General features: G+C 35.7%; 1 protein-coding gene across 11 annotated transcripts in view; it reads left to right on the forward strand.

The window, feature by feature from the left end:
* The window catches only part of NBEA (neurobeachin), a 676,718-nt gene that overhangs the window by 416,092 nt on the left and 242,485 nt on the right, over positions 1-18,141 (forward strand). For all 11 annotated transcript variants that reach the window (XM_053214308.1, XM_053214315.1, XM_053214324.1 and 8 more), the window contains one exon: positions 16,944-17,068. In XM_053214308.1, the coding sequence (XP_053070283.1) occupies positions 16,944-17,068 (125 nt within the window). The remainder of the gene's footprint in view (positions 1-16,943; positions 17,069-18,141) is intronic.

An 18,141-nucleotide genomic window follows, 5' to 3' on the forward strand; every position in this document is an offset into this window, starting at 1 on the left:
AGAAAAAGCAAATTAAAGGATCAAATAAACTATCCAATACTCTCTCAGGACTTTTCTTTCTGCAGTGTTAAGAATAAGTAATATATTGGGGCGCCTGGGTGGCTCAGTTGGTTGAGTGTCCGATTTCACTCAGGTCATAATCTCATGGTCTGTGAGTTCAAGCCCCACATCGGGCTCTGTGCTGACAGCTCAGAGCCTGGAGCCTGCTTCAGATTCTGGGTCTCCCTCTCTCCCTCTGCCCCTCCCCCACTCACTCTCTGTCTCTCTCTCTCTCTAAAAAATGAATAAATGTTTAAAAAAATTTAAATAAGTAATATAAACCCTTTGATGGGATTATTTGGGAACAGAATAAAGATTTTTTTCTTGAATGGTTTGTTCACCCCTTTATCAAATAGGCATGCATCTACCTTCAAACTTGCGATATAACATATCCTCCTTTAAAATTACCAGATCGGGGGCACCTGGGTGGCTCAGTCAGTTAAGCATCTGACTTCAGCTCAGGTCATGATCTTGCAGTTCATAAATTCAAACCCCACATTGGGCTCTGTACTGACCACTCAGAGTCTGGAGCCTGCTTTGGATTCTGTGTCTCCCTCTCTCTCTATCCCTCTCCTTCTCGTGCTCTGTCTCTCTCTCAAAAATAAACAAGCATTAAAAAATGTTTTTTAATAAAAAAATAAAATAAAATTACCAGATAACATTAACATGGCTTTTCAAAGTTCACTGTGAGTTCACTTTTTTTATATAATGTAGTTTATGCTGAAAGGTTTTACTTTTCATGTTATGATGATATTATCATACGTAAACCCAATGATACTACTTTTTCCTCTTTCTGATAAAGTAAATTAGGATCAAAAGTAAGGAGAAGTACAAAGGGTTGTCACTTCAGTAAACAGTACAGGGAAAAAAGAAGACGAAGAAGCTACAAATGGGGTGGGTCATCTAGAGAGAGCCACAGCATAAGCAAAAAGTTAGATGGGAACTCGGGTAAAAAATAAGAAACCCACACAGGAAACAGATTTTAGGCAAAAATGTTTCTTTTCTACCCACTTTCTTTTTCATGTCTTAGCTGTTTGATTAGATTGCTAATAAGAATATTCTCATTGTTAAGTATAGCTTGTACAGTCTAACGTACACTTTAGTAATTCTCATTATTTTTTCACCAGAACTTTCATTATAGTTAATTGGGAACCTTGCTTAATTCACATACATTCATCAATCACTGTCTCCCTCTTCTGTGAATCCAAAATGTTTCAGAGATTCTCAAGACTCATCTTTCATTGTAACTACTCCCCACTGATATGCATGGGAACAAATGATATAGCCAGAGGTTGGAATGCATCCCCAATGGTGTATTTGGCATCCTTGTTATGGGATCCTGTCTCTCCTTCCAGGTTCAGTAATCATGTGGAGAGGGAGCAAACTAGTCTGGCTGAAAAAGAATGGGCTCAAAACAGGGATTTGGCTTTCTGAACTTTGACTTTGCAGTGTCAGAATGTGAGAAGTGCACTTTTCAGAGACAGTGCATTTTTCAGGAGCATCACCAATTAATTTGTAATTTAAATGACCGTATATAATATACAACCTGAGGTTAGAGAAGATGGAAGCATGTTAGAGAGAGAAGACTTTGGAAGAAGTGCTCAGTAATACATAGGAAAAAGAGAACAGTAAAAATGGCTGAAGATATATGTCGAATGTACGTGCAGATATATAATTTGGAGAAGAGGGCTTGCACACATACAGACATGCACTTACAGCATTGAGGTGATATATATCACTAGGAATTGACTAAACAGCCCACAAGGATGTTAAATAAAAGGCCAACGATTTTTCTTAGGGAGGAGAATGAAGGATGCCAATAAATGTAGACTTCTTTTTGCCAACATGTTTTATAATTATGTTTCATTAGCATACTCCCACCTGTGTACTTGTACATTCACTTAAGCATCCAGTTGGTTTCCCTGTTTTTATTATTATATCTCATCTCTTTCCTTCCTAACACTTAAAAAAATTAACTATAGGTTTATTTGCTTATTTGCATTATGAGATAGATTGAAAGGTGCATAAAGGCAGGAATCATTTTAGTCTATTCATCTGTGCACACCTAGTACTTTAGCCTGTGGCCCGGGTCATAGTAGGTGTCCACTAAATATTTGCTGACTATATGATGAGCATACACAATAAGCACACAGCATTCTGTGTATTTCATGGTTATTATTGTTCATTCACAACAATTAGTTCTGCTTATAGAGAAGCAGGAAACAGCTGTGCTGGTGCTTTCAGTGTAATAGCCTCAAGATAGTCCGTTTCCTCAGTTGCTTTCATTTATTTATGTATGTATGTATGTATGTATGTTTATTTTTGAGAGAGAGAGGGAGGGATGGAGGGAGAGAGAGCACGAGCGGGGAGGGGCAGAGAGACAGAGAAGGAGACACAGAATCCAAAGCAGGCTCCAGGTTCTAAGCTGTCAGCACAGAGCCCAACTCGGGGCTCAGACTCACAAACTGCAAGATCATGACCTGAGCTGAAGTCAGATGCTTAACTGACTGAACCACCCAGATGCCCCCATATATATATATGTGTGTGTGTGTGTGTGTGTGTGTGTGTGTGTGTGTGTGTATTTTTTTTTTGAGAGAGAGAGAGAGAGAGGGAGGCAAAGAATCTGAAGCAGGCTCCAGGCTGCACGGAGCCCAACATGGGGCTCAAACTCACCAACTGAGATCGTGACCTGAGCCGAAGCTGGATGCCTAACCAGCTGAGCCACCCAGGCTCCCCTTCCTCAGTTGCTTTGTTTACAGTTTGAGGCAGGGGAGCATGAGTTAGGGAGTCAGCCATCCTGGGGTTGGGTTCTTTTTCTGTCACCTCCTGGTTGCTTCATGGTGGGCACATATTTAACTGTGCCTCCATTTCCTCATTTGTAAAATGGGTTAATAACAGTACTTATCTCAAACGGAATATATCAAAGAGCGAAGAGTTTTACATATACATTGCTTAGAAAAGTGTCTGGAACACAGTAGGCTCACAGTAAAGGTTGGACCTTGAAAAAGTATTATTATTCTAGGAATTTACTCAATTGGGTTAGATTATACAACAGTGACGTATGACCTTCAGTTCAACCCAAGAGAAGTTTATTTCTCACTTACACTGCATGCCCAACATGGGTCTGCAGGGAAGCTCATTTCCTTGAGGTCACTCAGGGATGCAAAACGATGGAAATTCCATATCAGTGCATATTTTCTTGATTACTACCGTGGAGGGAAGGAAAAGTGGCAGATTGTTCATTGGCTCTTAAAACTTTTGTCTGGAAATGACTCACCTTTGCTCACGTTTAAGTCACATAGATGTGCTTTATTTCAAAATGGTTGGAGAAGTATAATCTCCAGTCTGCCAGTTAATTTTAGTGTTTTTCTTTGATCTTGGTTAGATTAAAAGTCATGCACAGAAGTCCTGACCCTAGTAATTACCACCAATTCTTTAATAAAGTAGAAATTCAGATTCTCACTGTATTTGATGTGTATAGTTAGCAAAATATTCCTTTGTTCTTTTTGCTCTTATCTCTGTTCCATCAGGTAATTTTTGTTACCAAATACTGAGTAACCAATTAACAGTACAGTCCTGCTTTTTCAGGTAAATTCAGTTTTCTCCCTAGCTTATGAAGGTGATCCATTCCTGGGAGGGCAGTAAGGAACTGTAGTATATTCTCATGAGCCTAAAATATAATTATTAAAAACTTTGTGGAGAAAAACTATGATTTCCTGAACTCTATTTATGCTAAAATAATACCAAATTTCATTTAATGAACACCATTACATTCATAGTAACATTAATATCATAATACAGACTAACTAGTGATCTTCTCTTGATTAATTACTGGCTGCTTACCTACTCCTTTCCAGCACTTATGCGGCTTACAAAACCACACTCATGAACAAAACATACATATGATACTCTATGTTTCTATACTCAGTCCTAAGAGGTAAAAACAAAATTACAGGACTAAAATAAATAAACAAATGGAAATAATACATACGATATCACTTTCACCCTCCTAGCTGACAAATTAGAGGTATCAGGCATGACATGATCAATGCTAAAAACTCACAAGTCCAAACAGAACTTCAGTGCAGCATGACCCCCCTGTACAACTTTGGTGATGCTTGTACAGCATCACATGCACATGTTCACCTGGACACCTGCTCTCCAACTGCAGGGAGTCTAAATCAGCCCTCCTTCATGAAAGACGTGTTTGTAAACCTAACTCAGGACATTAAATGAATATTTTTGTTTATGGTATAGGAGAGTGGTCCAGATTCATTATACTGGAATTTGAAATGAAAGGAGCGATAGAGGAACGATTTAAAGACTCTGCGGTCTTGTATATTGATGAATTTCAGTGGTAAAACAGCGAAGAACATGCTAAGTGAGAATAAAAGGAAACCTAACTTAGGACATGGAAAATATACTTATCTAACGAGGTGTATCACACAGTACAATTTTTCATCCTGCTTACAAATTATTAATAACAGTCATTTCTGGAGTTCTTCTTAAAAACTTAGTGCAGTGGTCTCTTGTTTTTCTGGAGTGGCTCACAGGTTGTAGAAGAATATAGCAAAGTATAGTACATACACTGAAATTTTATTTTTTTTTTAGTTTCAATTTTTATAGAAGCATAGTTGGTAGACGTGTTACATTAGTTTTGGGTGTACAACATAGAGATGCAAAAAGTCTGTACACTATGCTGTGCTCGCCACAAGTGTCACTACCATCTGTCGTAAAACTCTACTACAATACCATTAACTATATTCCCCAGGCTGTACCTTTTATCCCCATAACTTATTCATTTCATAACTGGAAGCCTGTATTTCCCACTCCCCTTCACTCATTTTGCCCCCATCCCCCTCCCCTCTGACAACCACCAGTTTATTCTCTGTATTTATGGGTCTCTTTTTGCTTTTTTGTTTGCTTGCTTATTTGTTTTTTTAGATTCCACGTGTAAATAAAATCACATGGCATTTGTCTTTCTCTGTTTGACTAATTTCACTTAACATAATGCCATTTCGGTCCATGTTGTCACAAATGGCAAGCTCTCCTTTTTATAGCTGAGTAATATTCTGTTATACGTATATAATATATAAAGAATACATCCTGTATGATATATATTATATCCTCTTTATCCATTCATCTATCACTGGACACTTGGGTTGCTTCCTTATCTTGGCTATTGTAAACGCTGCAATAAACAGAGGGGTGCATTTATTTTTTGAAACACTGTTTTCATTTTCTTTGGGTGAATACCCAGTAGTGGAATTACTGAGTCATATGGTATTTCTAATTTTTAATGTTTTGAGGAAATTCCATACTGTTTTCCATAGTGGCTGCACCAGTTAACATTCCCACTGACAGCGCATGAGGGTTCCTTTTCCTCATTCCTCACATTGTCACCAACACCGGCTATTTCCTTTCTTTTTGATTGCAGCCATTCTGACAGGTGTAAGGCGATCTCGTTGTGGTCTTGACATGCACTTCCCTGATGGTTAGCAGTGTTGGGCATCTTTACATTTGTGTTGGCAATCTGTATGTCTTCTTTGGAAAAATGTTCAGTTCCTCTGCTTGTTTTTTAATCATGTTATTTGTTTTATTGGTGTTGTGTTGTAGAAGTTCTTTATATATTTTGGTCAATATACCCTTTCTTGGATGTATCATTTGCAAATATCTTCTTCCATTTAGTAGGTTGCCTATTCGTTTGTTAGTGGTTTCCTCTGCTATGCAAAAACCTTTTGTTTTGGTGTAATCCTAATTATTTTTGTTTTTCTTTCCCTTGCCAGAGGAGACATAATGAAAAAAAATGTTGCTAGGCAGCTGTCAGAGAACTTACTGCTTAAGTTTTCTTCTATAGTTTTTATGGTTTGAGGTCTCACATTTAGACCTTTAATCCAGTTTGAGTTTATTGTTGTTTATGGTATAGGGGAGTGTTCCAGATTCACTATACTGGAATTTGAAATGAAAGGAGCGATAGAGGAACGATTTAAAGACTCTGTGGTCTTGTATATTGATGAATTTCAGTGGTAAATCAGCGAAGAACATGCTAAGTGAGAATAAAAGGAAAGGAGTATATTTATCCATTTATTATATATGTTTTGCTATCAGAAAATATCTTCAGCACCAAGAATATTACTAACAAGGGATAAGTGCTCAGTAAATATCCTTTTGAATGAAAACATTGAAGAAGGAAGAAAGGAAGGAAGGAAGGAAGGAAGGAAGGAAGGAAGGAAGGAAGGAAGGAAGGGAGGAAGGGGAGTTTAAAAAAAAAAAAACAGAGTGATGACCTAAGTTGGTAACCTGTCACAGATGCCAGATATAATGGTGCTAGAATATAGGACTTTTGGAGGCATAACATTCCGCCAACAAAAGGACCTCTAATGATTCTTGACTTGCTGGTAAATAGTATCAGAAAAAATGGGGACACAAGGAGAGAATAATTTATATACTCTTTAGCAATATTTCTAAGCATTTGGATCAGAAACAGTTTTGAAAAAATTCTTTTAAAATTGTGGACCTCTTTTCCCAAAATACATATGTACATATCCCTCAAAATTTTGCATGCCATTTCAGGAGCTTTGTGGATGCATAAAAGTCATCCATGGCTTAGTGATGAGTAAATTACCACATATTTCTTTATAAAAATGAGAACACTAGGGGCGCCTGGGTGGCTCAGTCGGTTGAGTGTCCGACTTCGGCTCAGGTCATGATCTCACAGTTCGTGGGTTCGAGCCCCACGTCAGGCTCTGTGCTGACAGCTCGGAGCCTGGAGTCTGCTTCAGATTCTGTATCTCCCTCTCTCTTTGCCCCTCCCCTGCTCGTGCTCTCTGTCTCTCTCTCTCTCTCTCTCGAAATAAATAAACATTTAAAAAATTTTTTTAATGGGAACACTAGATATAAGTCATGTAGGAAAGCAGATTTCAAAATTTTCAAGAAAAAAAGTACAAGTCCCATGAAGAGAAGTTCAGCAATAAAAACCTTTCAGTATTTGTAAGAAGTTTTAAAAACATAACTATGAAAATACAGTAGCAAAAATGCCAGCAAAAAAAGAAACCATTGTGAGTGAAAAACACATACCAAAAAAACAAAAAGGAAGAAGAAAAAGAAGAAGAGGAACACAAGTGCAGAGGAACAACACAAAACTATGAGATAAATGTGAGACAGACCAAAACCCAGAGCGGAGGTGTAGTTGACAAAACTAACGTTAAGTCCTCCATCAGTTTCCATAGTGACAGGGAACTGGCTTCTTCCCCTGCTTTGACCTAACAATCCACTGTTGGTACAAAATACTGCTTTAGCTTTCCTACAGAGAACCGTTTGCCCATTTACTCAGCCTCTTCTGAGCATCTAGTTCCCCCTGTGCCTGGTCTTTGTCCTCTTTTCTACCCTCTGCCTCACCTCCACCCTCCAGGAACATGGTTTCTTCCAGATTATATAAGGCCAGGGCCATATGGGTGCTTTTTCTAGCCTCTTGCTGAATGAGTCTTCTTGGACCAGTGTAATTTGCACATTTTCGGGGACCTAGGGTTCAGGGTTTTCAGACTCATCAGACGGGAACATCTATAAAATAAACCGGTGTATTTCTTGCTAGTGTTAACAATCTCTCAGTAAGTAATTACATTTTACAGGAAAAATAAATAAAATGAGGAAAAAGTCCCCTTTTCTACTAGGGTTGGAGAAGGGAAGGGAAAAAAGCACAGAGTGGTGAATAAGGTAGAAAACTCCTTCCTCCACACTACAGTGGATTTGGAACAAGGAGAGGAAGATACTGCTGGCACCCTTTCAAGTTCAAAGGCACAGTCTAGGTAAATGATACCCACTGGACTGGCCTGTTGTTGGAGACCAACAGTAACTTTAGAAGATGATCCAAAGAAAGCACAAGTCTCCAATTCCTATTGTTATTTCATCTATACTCAGTGCCAGCACTATCTTTAAAAAGAGTAAAATAAGTAGGGTCTAAAAGGAACAGACAGTTGTTAGAAGAGTTTATGTCTGTTCAAATATTGAAAACCCCAAATATGATTCAAGACTGACTCTCAGTACTGTAAAATAATTTCTATATAGATAATGGGAAAAATACCATAAGAACAAATCAGAAAACAAATATTCAAATTTTCCCAGTTTCCCCCGTCAAAAAAAATAAGAAGATGGATTTTAGATTTTTGAAACTACAGTTAAATATTTTTCATTGTTACTTATACTTAAATTTTTATATGAATCAAGAAGTGTATTATTGACTTGTTTAATTAACATAAGAATATTTTTTAGTCTAAAATGGTAAAGGAGAAACGTAATTTAAAATGGAACAAAACAGAAAATGCATTTGAAATGAACAGGAAATTAGATTTCGAGATTAACAATGGTGATTTTTTTAAGTAGATATGACAGAATACAGTCTTTCACAATTTAAACTCGTTTGTGATATTAGAAGGAAGAATGACTTTCCATTGAGATGTAGCTTTTACTCTGTCATTTATTCTTTGAACTTGGTTAACAGGTGTTAGGCACTTATATGTCTCTCCAGTAGAGAAGGAAATAACTGTCAGTCACAACTGGGCATTAGTTTCCTGTGTGTCCTTTCCCTCCACAGAGAAAAGTGGTGCATTCCTTATTATTTGCTCCCAGTACCATCCTGGACCTCGCTTGTTCTATATGCAGTATTCTCTACCACAGGTGCCCATAAAAATAGCGGGTTGCTGGAGCATTGGTACGTGCTATACTTCCCCAACTGAAATAGATATTAACCCTAGGAATAAAGATCCAAGATTCTTCTTTATGTAGAGCTGTTTAGGGAACACAGATAGTGAAGGAAAAGTTTGTTTTTCATCATGAAGAGTAAGTAAATATAAAGGAGGTATAGGGTATTGAGTTAATTTGTATAACTACATTATATTAGGAGATATATTTGTGAGTATTAGGAAATTTTACATACATAATGAAGTCTCGGTATAGTGCAGACAGTTTTAAAATTGAACTTTATTTTGAGATAATTGTAGATTCACATTCAGGTTAAGAACTAAGACAGATCTCATGTCCTTTTTATCCAGTTTCTGCCAACGGTAACATCTTGCAGAACTACAGTATAATATTACAACCAGGATACTGATACAGTCAAGATACAGAACATTTCCATTTTCACCAGGGTCCCTCATGTTGCTCTTTTATGGCAACACCCTCCTTCCTCCTGACTCTCCACACTGGTCTGTTCTCCAGTTCTGTAATTTTGTCATTTCAAGAATGTTGTGTAAATGGAATGATGCTGTATGTAACCTTTGTAGATAGTTTTTTTCAATCAGCATAATGCCGTGAGGATTCACCCAGGTTGTTGTATGTATCAATAGTTTGTCTTACTTTACTGCTGAGTAGTATTCCATGCTATGGATGTGACACAGTTGTTGAACCATTTTTACCTATTGAAGGACAACTGGGTTGTTTTCATTTTGGGGGTATTACAAATAAAGCTTTTATAAACGTTTGTGTACATGTTTTCCTGTGAACATAAGTCTTCATTTCTCTAGGATAAATGCCCACGAATACAATGCTGGATCAAATGATAATTGCATGTTTAATTTTTAAGAAAACTGTTTTCTCTAGTGACTGTTCTGTTTTACATTCTTGCCAGCAAATGAATGAGTGGTCCAGTTTCTCCATATTTTTACCAGCAGTTTCTGTCGTCACTTTGTTTTATTCTAGCAATTCTTATAGGTATATAATAATATCTCACGTGGTTTTAATTGGTCTGTCCCTAATGGATAGTGATATTGAATATCTTTTCATGTGTGTATTTGCCATCTGGTTGTCCTCTTCAGTGAAATGTCTCTTCATGCCTTTTGACCATGATCTAATTGTATAGTTTGCTTTATTTTACTGTTAGGTTTTGGTAATTTTTCATATATTCTAGATTTTACTTCTTTATCAGATACGTGGTTGGCAAGTATCTTCACCCACTCTTTTCATCCTTTTGACAGGTTCTTTTGTAGAGCAAATGTTTTTTTTTTAATTTCTGTATAATCCAGTTTATCAATTTTTCCTTCCCAGGCTTATGCTTTTGGTGTCAAATCTACAAACTCCTTACCTAGCCAATTACAAAGATTCTCTCCTTTTTTCCCTAATTTATTTTATACTTTTACAATTATTTATGTTTCTGAGCCATTTTGAGTCAAGTTTCTTAAAGATATGAGATTTAGGTTAGGGGTTTTTGTCTTTGTTTTTTGCGGTTTATTTTTGGGAGGGAGGTTTTTTTTTTTGTTTGTTTGTTTTTTTGTTTTTTTTCTTTTTGCCTCTGTATGTTCAATTGCTCCAGCAATTCAGTGGAAAGATATCTTTCCTCCATTGAATTAATTTTCTACCTTTGTCAAAATCAGCTGGGCATCTTTGCGTAGGTTTATTTATTGGTTCTCTATTCTGTTTGTCTAATCTATAGGTCTATTCCTTGCCAGTATCACATAGTCTTTAACTATTTAATGTCTTGAAGTCAAGTAGACTGGTTCCTCCCCCTTTAACCTTCTGTTATATAAGTTTTAGAACAATCTTTTTTAAATCTACTAAAACTCTTGCTGGAATTCTTAAAGGAATTATATTAAGCCTGTGTATCAATTTGGGGAGAATTGATACATTTACTATATTGAGTTTTCCAATCCATGAACATGGTATGGCTTTCCATTTTATTTAGGTATTATATTTCTTTCATCGTTACTGTGTAGTTTTCATTACACAAGTCCTGTACATGTTTTGTTACATTTGTAACTCTCTTTTTTTGTTAATTTAAATTGTGTTTTTATTTCATTGTTCATGTGTTCATTGCTAGCATATAGAGATACAATTGATATTTCTATGTTTATTCTGTGACCTTGTTAAACCCAGGCATTACTTTCAGGGGGTTTTGATAGATGTTGTTTGATTTTCTACATAGAAAATAATGTTTTCTGCAAACAAAGACAGTTTATTTCTCTCTTTCCTATTCTGTATTCTTTTTTGCCTTTTTTGTTTGATTGCATTGGCTACAAATTCTAGTACTTTGTTGAATAAGAGGAGTGGGAGCAGATATTTTGTATTTTTCCCAGTTTTAGGGGAAAATCATTCATTCCTTCTTCTTTTAGTATAATTTAGCTATAGGATTTTTGTAGATGCTTTTATCAAGCTGAAGAAGTTGTCCTTTATTCCTGTTTTTCTGAAAATTTCTTTCATCATGGATGCATGTTGAATTTTATCACATTCTTTTCTATATTGACTGATCATGTGATTTTTTTTCAGCCATTAATTTGGTGGATTATATTAATTTTCAAACATTGAGCCAAACCAGCATTCCTGGAATAAACTTCAATTGTCATCATGTATAATTTTTATTATATATTGTGGAATTCTATTTGCTTGTATTTTATTTAGGATTTTTTGTCTGTATACATAAGCGGTGTTGGTCTGTAGTATTCTTCTTTGTACTGTCTTTAGTTTTTATTTTGGTATTATACTAGCTATAATATTAGTTGAGAAAAGTTTCCTTCCCTATTTTCTAGGTGAAATCATGTATAACCAGGATCAGTTTTCTTTAAATGTTTGATAGAATCTTCCAGTAAAACCATGTAGGCCTGGAGATTCTTTTGGGGGAGTTTTTAAGTAATGTCTTAAATCTCCTTAATAGTTAATGATCTATTCATATTATCTATTTCATATTGAGTGAGTTATGGTAGTTTGTACTGTTTAAGAAATTTGCCCATTTTGTTAAAGCTGTCAAATTTATGTGTGTAGAGTATTTTACAGCATTTACTGATCATGCTCTTGATGGCCTCAGGGTCTGTAACAATATATGCTGTTTCATTGCGGGTATTGGTAATCTTTCTCTTCTTTCTTTTTTCTTTGTCAGTTCTACTGGTATTAAGACTCAGCTGTTTGTTGTATTGATTTTCTTTGTTGTTTTTCTGTTTTGAATTTCATTGATTCTTACTTTTATCTTTACTATTTCCTTCTGCTTGCTTTGCTCTTATTTTTCTATTCTTAATGTTGGAATTTAGGGTATTGATTTAAGATATTTCATCTTTTCTAATGTATGTATTTGCACTATAAATTTTCCTATCATTACTGTTTTAGTGGCGTCCCACAAAGTTTGATAGTTTTATTGTAATTTTTATTCAATTCATTGTATTTTTTGTTTTCCCTTGAGAATTTTTTTTTGACCCATAGGTTATTTAGAAGTGTGTTGTTATAGTTTCCAAGTGTCTGAGGATTTTTTTTTCTGTTGCCTTTCTGTTATTGATTTCTGTCTTTATTCCTTTTTTGTAGGAGAGTACACTATAGGATTTCAGTTTTCTAAATTTGTTGGATGTGTGCTGTGGCCCAGCATATGGTCTGTCTTGAACAATGTGTATTCCTCTGTTGTTGTTGCATGTTCTAAAAATGTTGGCTGATGGTGGTATTGTGTTCTTCTGTATCTTTGCTGATCTTCTAACTAGGTGTTCTATCAATTGCTGAAAAGAAGGGTGTATATACACACAATATAGCTCTGTATTTGTCATCTCCTTTCAGTTTATCAGTTTTTGCTTGACATATTTTCCTCCTCTATTGTTTGGTGCATACACATTTGGGATTGGTATCTAATTGGTAGATTGGCCTTTGTGTCATTAGATAAGGTCCTTCTTTATCTCTAGTAATTTTATTTTTTCTGGAGTATATGTTATATTAATATAGCCACTCCTGCTTTCCTTTGATTAGTGTTTGAATGATAGATCTTTTTTATTCTTTATTTTCCACTTGCCTGTATTATTATATTTGAAGTTGATTTCTTGCAGACAGCATTCTTTTTAAAGCATTATTATTTATTGTTTGTTTATTCTCCTTGTTTTCCATTGCTGTGTTTTGGTTTTCATGTCTTCTTGTGGGTTACTTGAACATTTCTTGGAATTCCATATTGATTTATCCATCATGTTTTTGAGTATATCTCTTTGTATAGATTTTTTAGTGGTTGTTTTAAGTATGACATTATGTATATGTATTTTATCACAGTCTGCTGTGTTTTACCAGTCCAAATGAAGTACAGAATCTTTATTTCCTTTACATCCCTTTACCCTCCCCCACTTATAATCTCTTTATCTTAAATATTAACTCTACACACACTTAGAACCACATTGGACAGTGTTAAAATTTTTACTTCTATGATAAATCATAATTTAAAACACATATTTACTCATGTTTTGCTTATTATGTTCCTTCTTCCTTCCTGGTGTTCCAATGTTCCTTTTATTGCTTCCCTTGTGTTCGTAAGACTGGTTATAGCCACTTTTTAGACTGGCTTTGATGGCAACAAATACTTTGTCTTCCTTCATCTGAAAAATCTTAATTTTTCATTCCTGGGTAGTATTTTCACTGGTTACAGGAATCTGAGTTGACAGTTCTTTTTTTTTTTCCAGTACATAAAATATATTTGGCCATTTCTTCTGGCCACCGTAGCTTTTGATATAAAATATGCTGTCATTCTAATTGTTTTATACCTGTAGGTGAGATGTCATTTTTCTCTGGCTGCTTTGTAGATTTTGCTTTGTCCTTTGTTTCAGAAGTTTAACCATGATTTGCCTTGGCATAAATTTCTTCAGATGTATGGAGTTCAGTCAGCTTCTTAAATCTGTACATTATGCTTTTTTTTGCCAAATTTGAGAAATATTCAGCCATTATTTTTTCAGGGACTATTTCAGCCCTGCTCCCTTTCCTCTCTCCTTTCCAGAATTCCCATGACCCAAATATTTTGGATGTTATAATTCATAGATCCCTGAGGCTTTGTTCCTTTTTTTTTTTTCAGTCCATTTTCTCTGTTATTCAGATTGGGTAATATCTATTATTCTATCTGCCATTTAACTAAATCTTTCTTCTGTCCTTTCCGTTCTGCTGTTAAGCCCATTCACTGAGCTTTTTATTTTGGTCATTTATTTGTCAGTTCTAAAATTTCTTTGGTACTTTTTATATCTTCTAATTTTTTGCTGAGTGAGACTTTTTGTTTCTTTCCTGAGGCTGTCGATTTTTTTTTATTTGTTTCAAGCATGTTCATAATTGCTCGGTGAAGCATTTTTAAAAAATCATACATGGTTTAAAATCCTTGTCAAAAAATTCTAACATCCCTGTCATCTCAGTATTAGCATCTATTGGTGACATTTTACATTCTGTTTGAAATCTTCCAAGTTCTTGATGTGACATGTAACTTTAGATTGAAAGACGATATTTTCTTATTATTCTTTGAGATATATTGTATCCTATTTAAACCTTTTGTTTTAGTTGACCCTCTCTGACATTCCTCCACTAGGAGAAATAGGGAAGCACTGCATCTTTCCTGCCAGGTGGAGGTAGAACTCCAGATTCCCCACCTGGATTCTACTGATGTCTAGAGAGTGAGGGAGGAGGCAGTGCTTCATTACTACTTGGCAGGGGTGGGAGTTCTAGCTAGTGAGGCTAGTGTGGGTAGCCTTATTGGTGTTGATCAGAGGTGAAAGTCCTGACTCTCTACTAGGCATTCTCTGATACCACCTGAGTGAGAGGGAGAAGAACATCTCATTACTGTTTGGCAGGGGGGGAAATCCAGGCCCTCCACATGGTTTCCGCTGACTTCTTGAGGGTGGTGTTCAGAGATGCAAGTCCTGGTTCCCTGTTGTCCTTCTCTGATACACCCCTGACTGAGGATGTTAGAGACTCAATCTCTTGATTGAGATTACATCTTGATTAGTAGACTTCACACTTACTTTCTGGTGTGGGTAGAGTGGGGCTACTGTTTTTCTGTGGTGTTGAGCTAGAGTGCAATAGTTGTCTAAAAGTTTTCTCTTTTGCTGGGTTGCACCTTTCTTGGTTCTTTGGCTGGAGAAACCAGGCTTTTGTTGGGGACTTTTTTTTTTGGTCTGTACCCATGGGTCTAATCTAGGTTGCTAGCCTCTTTGCCTTGAGGTCTAGGATATGTGAGGCAAAAAGACAACCCTGGCAACTCTACTAAATGTATTCTTTGGCCCTGGGGTCATTAGTCAGTCTGCCTTCTGCTTTCCAACTTTCACAGTCTTGTTATATTTGTTTTACATATAGTGTCCAAATTTTTTCAGTCATACCTAATAGGAGGAATAGAGAAAGATATGTCTATAGTTGGTAATTTGAGATAATATTAGATCTGTCTCTCCTGGGGAATTCAAAATTTGATTTTAATATGCTCTATTTTTTAATTTTTATGTATTTATTTTGGGAGACACAGAAAGAGCTTGTGGGGGTAAGAGACAGAGAGAGAGGGAGAGAATCCCAAGAAGGCTCCATGCTGTCAGCACAGAGTCCAATACGATGTGGGGCTGCATCTCAGGAACCATGAGATCATGACCCAAGCCAAAATCAGGAGTGGGACCCTTAACTGACTAAGCCAACCACACCCCAATTTTGATACACTCTTAAGGAAAATCTGTATAGCAAGTTTTTAGCAGGGTCTTCCTTAAACCACTACGATTAGTCTGTATTTGTAAGGATAGATACTGTCCTATTTTAAATTCACAGAGGTACCTGTAACCATTATTCTTTGGCAATCTTATTTTGAATGAAAAATAAAGTTTTAATAATTATGATGTGTAGAAAAACAAGTGAATTCAAATATACTTCAAATGCTTATAATTTTAATATTCTCTTTATATATCCCTTACCTTGTTATATTCTTTAACAATTAAGTTGTGGAAAACAAAATTGGATAGCCACAAAATCCAAAATGTTTTTCAAAAGTGCATTACTGTTCTCAATGACTACATGTCTGTAGGTTTTCAAGGTGAAGAATTGGCATAATAAATTCATTGACTATTCAAAAACATAGTATGTCCTAGATATTGTACTAGAGATAAAATGATGAGCAAAACATATACAGTTCCTGCTTTAATAAAATGTAGTATTCTTTTACAATAAAATAGCAAAATAAAAATTAAATCAAATCTTCTATGAAAGCATTTTATGTGTTTTTATGAATAGTGCTGTTCAAGAACATTAGAATATTATCTCTTGAGTATATTACTCCAAATACTAGAGAGAGAGAAAAACAGACTTCTCAGACAGTGGCTTTTATCACCAATGGTTATTGAAATTGAATTGAAAACAAAAATTATATTGTGAAACATTCCATTGATATACAATGAACAGATTTCAGTAGTTTCTGAAATATCTTGTGGATTTTTAATATTAGTTTAGAGCATAACATGGTTTAGACAATGTTACCCAGTGAAGGCCGTAATTGTTAATGTTTTATATTAGCTGAAAGCAGTAAAATCATCCAAGGACTCTGTTAGTGTTAGAATAATAATTTACCAAGACAATTACCACATACTGGAATTTTTTGCAGCTCTAATTCAGTATTATTAATAATGGATAAAATTGCACTTTTCTCAGGTTGCTGTGGGCAGCAGGGAATTATTTCAATGAATATTTCAGCACATTATTTTAATCATTGTTCCACCAAATCCAAGCAGGCAATATTTTATGGTTCTTAATTCAGTCTACTAAGAAACCATGGTCATTAAATTGCAAACTATTTGTAGTGAGGTCTATCCTGTGATTTACAAGCCTTGTTAAAGACAGTGTAAAAGAAGGAAAACTGTGCCATTAATACTTGTAATTTGATGCTGCATTTGTTACTGAACTCCCCATGATTAATGTTTTCAGTAGAAAGAAGAACATTGTAGAGAAAACAGAGCTGAGTATTACAATGCTTAAAATATGAGAATGTTACTCTTTTAAGTTTTGGTCATTTGGACAGGAAATACGTATGTAAACACAATCGTAAAACATAAATATCTCAAAAATCATCTTAATTTTCCATTGAGACCAAAGAAATAAAGCCTTAATGTTATGTAAAAAAAATATATTTCCAGTTATGCATTGTTGTTAATAGTGCCTACTGTTTATTTCCTCATTCCTAGCCAATTGCATGATTTCTGGCGTTTGGATTACTGGGAAGATGATCTTCGTCGAAGGAGACGATTTGTTCGTAATGCGTTTGGCTCCACTCATGCTGAAGCACTGCTCAAAGCTGCAGTAGAATATGGTCAGTACCAATACCTCCTACACAACACTTCCCTGGATATGATGGGACTCTTTGTGGTTGAAAATTCATTTTTTTTCACTAGCATTTAAAATTCAGCATGTCGGGGTACCTGGGTGGCTCAGTCGGTTGAGTGGCCGACTCTTGTTTAAGGCTCAGGTCATGATCTCAAGGCTCATGGCTTTGAGCCCCACATCGGGCTCTGCACTGACGGTGTGGAGCCTGCTTGGGATTCTCTCTCTCCCTCTCTCTCTGCCCCTCCCCTGGTCATTCTCTCTCTCTCAAAATAAATAAACTTAAAAATAAATAAATAAGTAAATAAATAAATAAATAAATAAAATTCAGCATGTCGTAAGTCAAAAATACTATGTTCTGCTTTATCCTTCAGTGTCATGTAGGTGACACTTACTCAACCCAATATTTCATCCACTTGATATATTTTAGACCCTTAAACTTCTTTTTAATTGATTAAAAGACTCTAGGGGCATCTGGGTGGTTCAGTCGGTGGAGCACCTGACTTCAGCTCAGCTCATGATCTCACAGTTTGTGAGTTCGAGCCCCATGTCAGGCTAGCTGCTGCCAGCGCGGAGCCTGCTTCAGATCCTCTGCCCCTCTTCTCTACCCCTACCCCGCTGGCGCCCTCGCTCTCAAAACTGAATAAACATTGAAAAAAAAAAAAGACTCTATACGAAGGATTATTACTCAACATCAATCTTACACAGCCTGAAACAAGAGTAAAATCAGTTTCTTTATCAGTTTCAAAGTCTTTCAAAATTTTGGTGACCAAGATACAAGGTGGCAAAACACACGATTGTAACTGTGTACTCAGACATATATTTTTATGTACAATTTGTGTATGTGTACATACACTCATATATGCTATATAAATATACATATATGCATTATATATATACACATATGTATAGTGTTTGTATATATATACATGCACATATTTGTGTATTTAACAGAAACAAATGTCTTATTAATAATCTCATCATATGACATTCTCAATTTTTTTACTGTTTTATTCTCTTCAGTCTAAAACAAAACAAAAAAATAAATACTGCTACAATATG

This window comes from Acinonyx jubatus, chromosome A1 (genome assembly GCF_027475565.1).
Source record: "Acinonyx jubatus isolate Ajub_Pintada_27869175 chromosome A1, VMU_Ajub_asm_v1.0, whole genome shotgun sequence".
Classification (NCBI taxonomy): Eukaryota; Metazoa; Chordata; class Mammalia; order Carnivora; family Felidae; genus Acinonyx; species Acinonyx jubatus.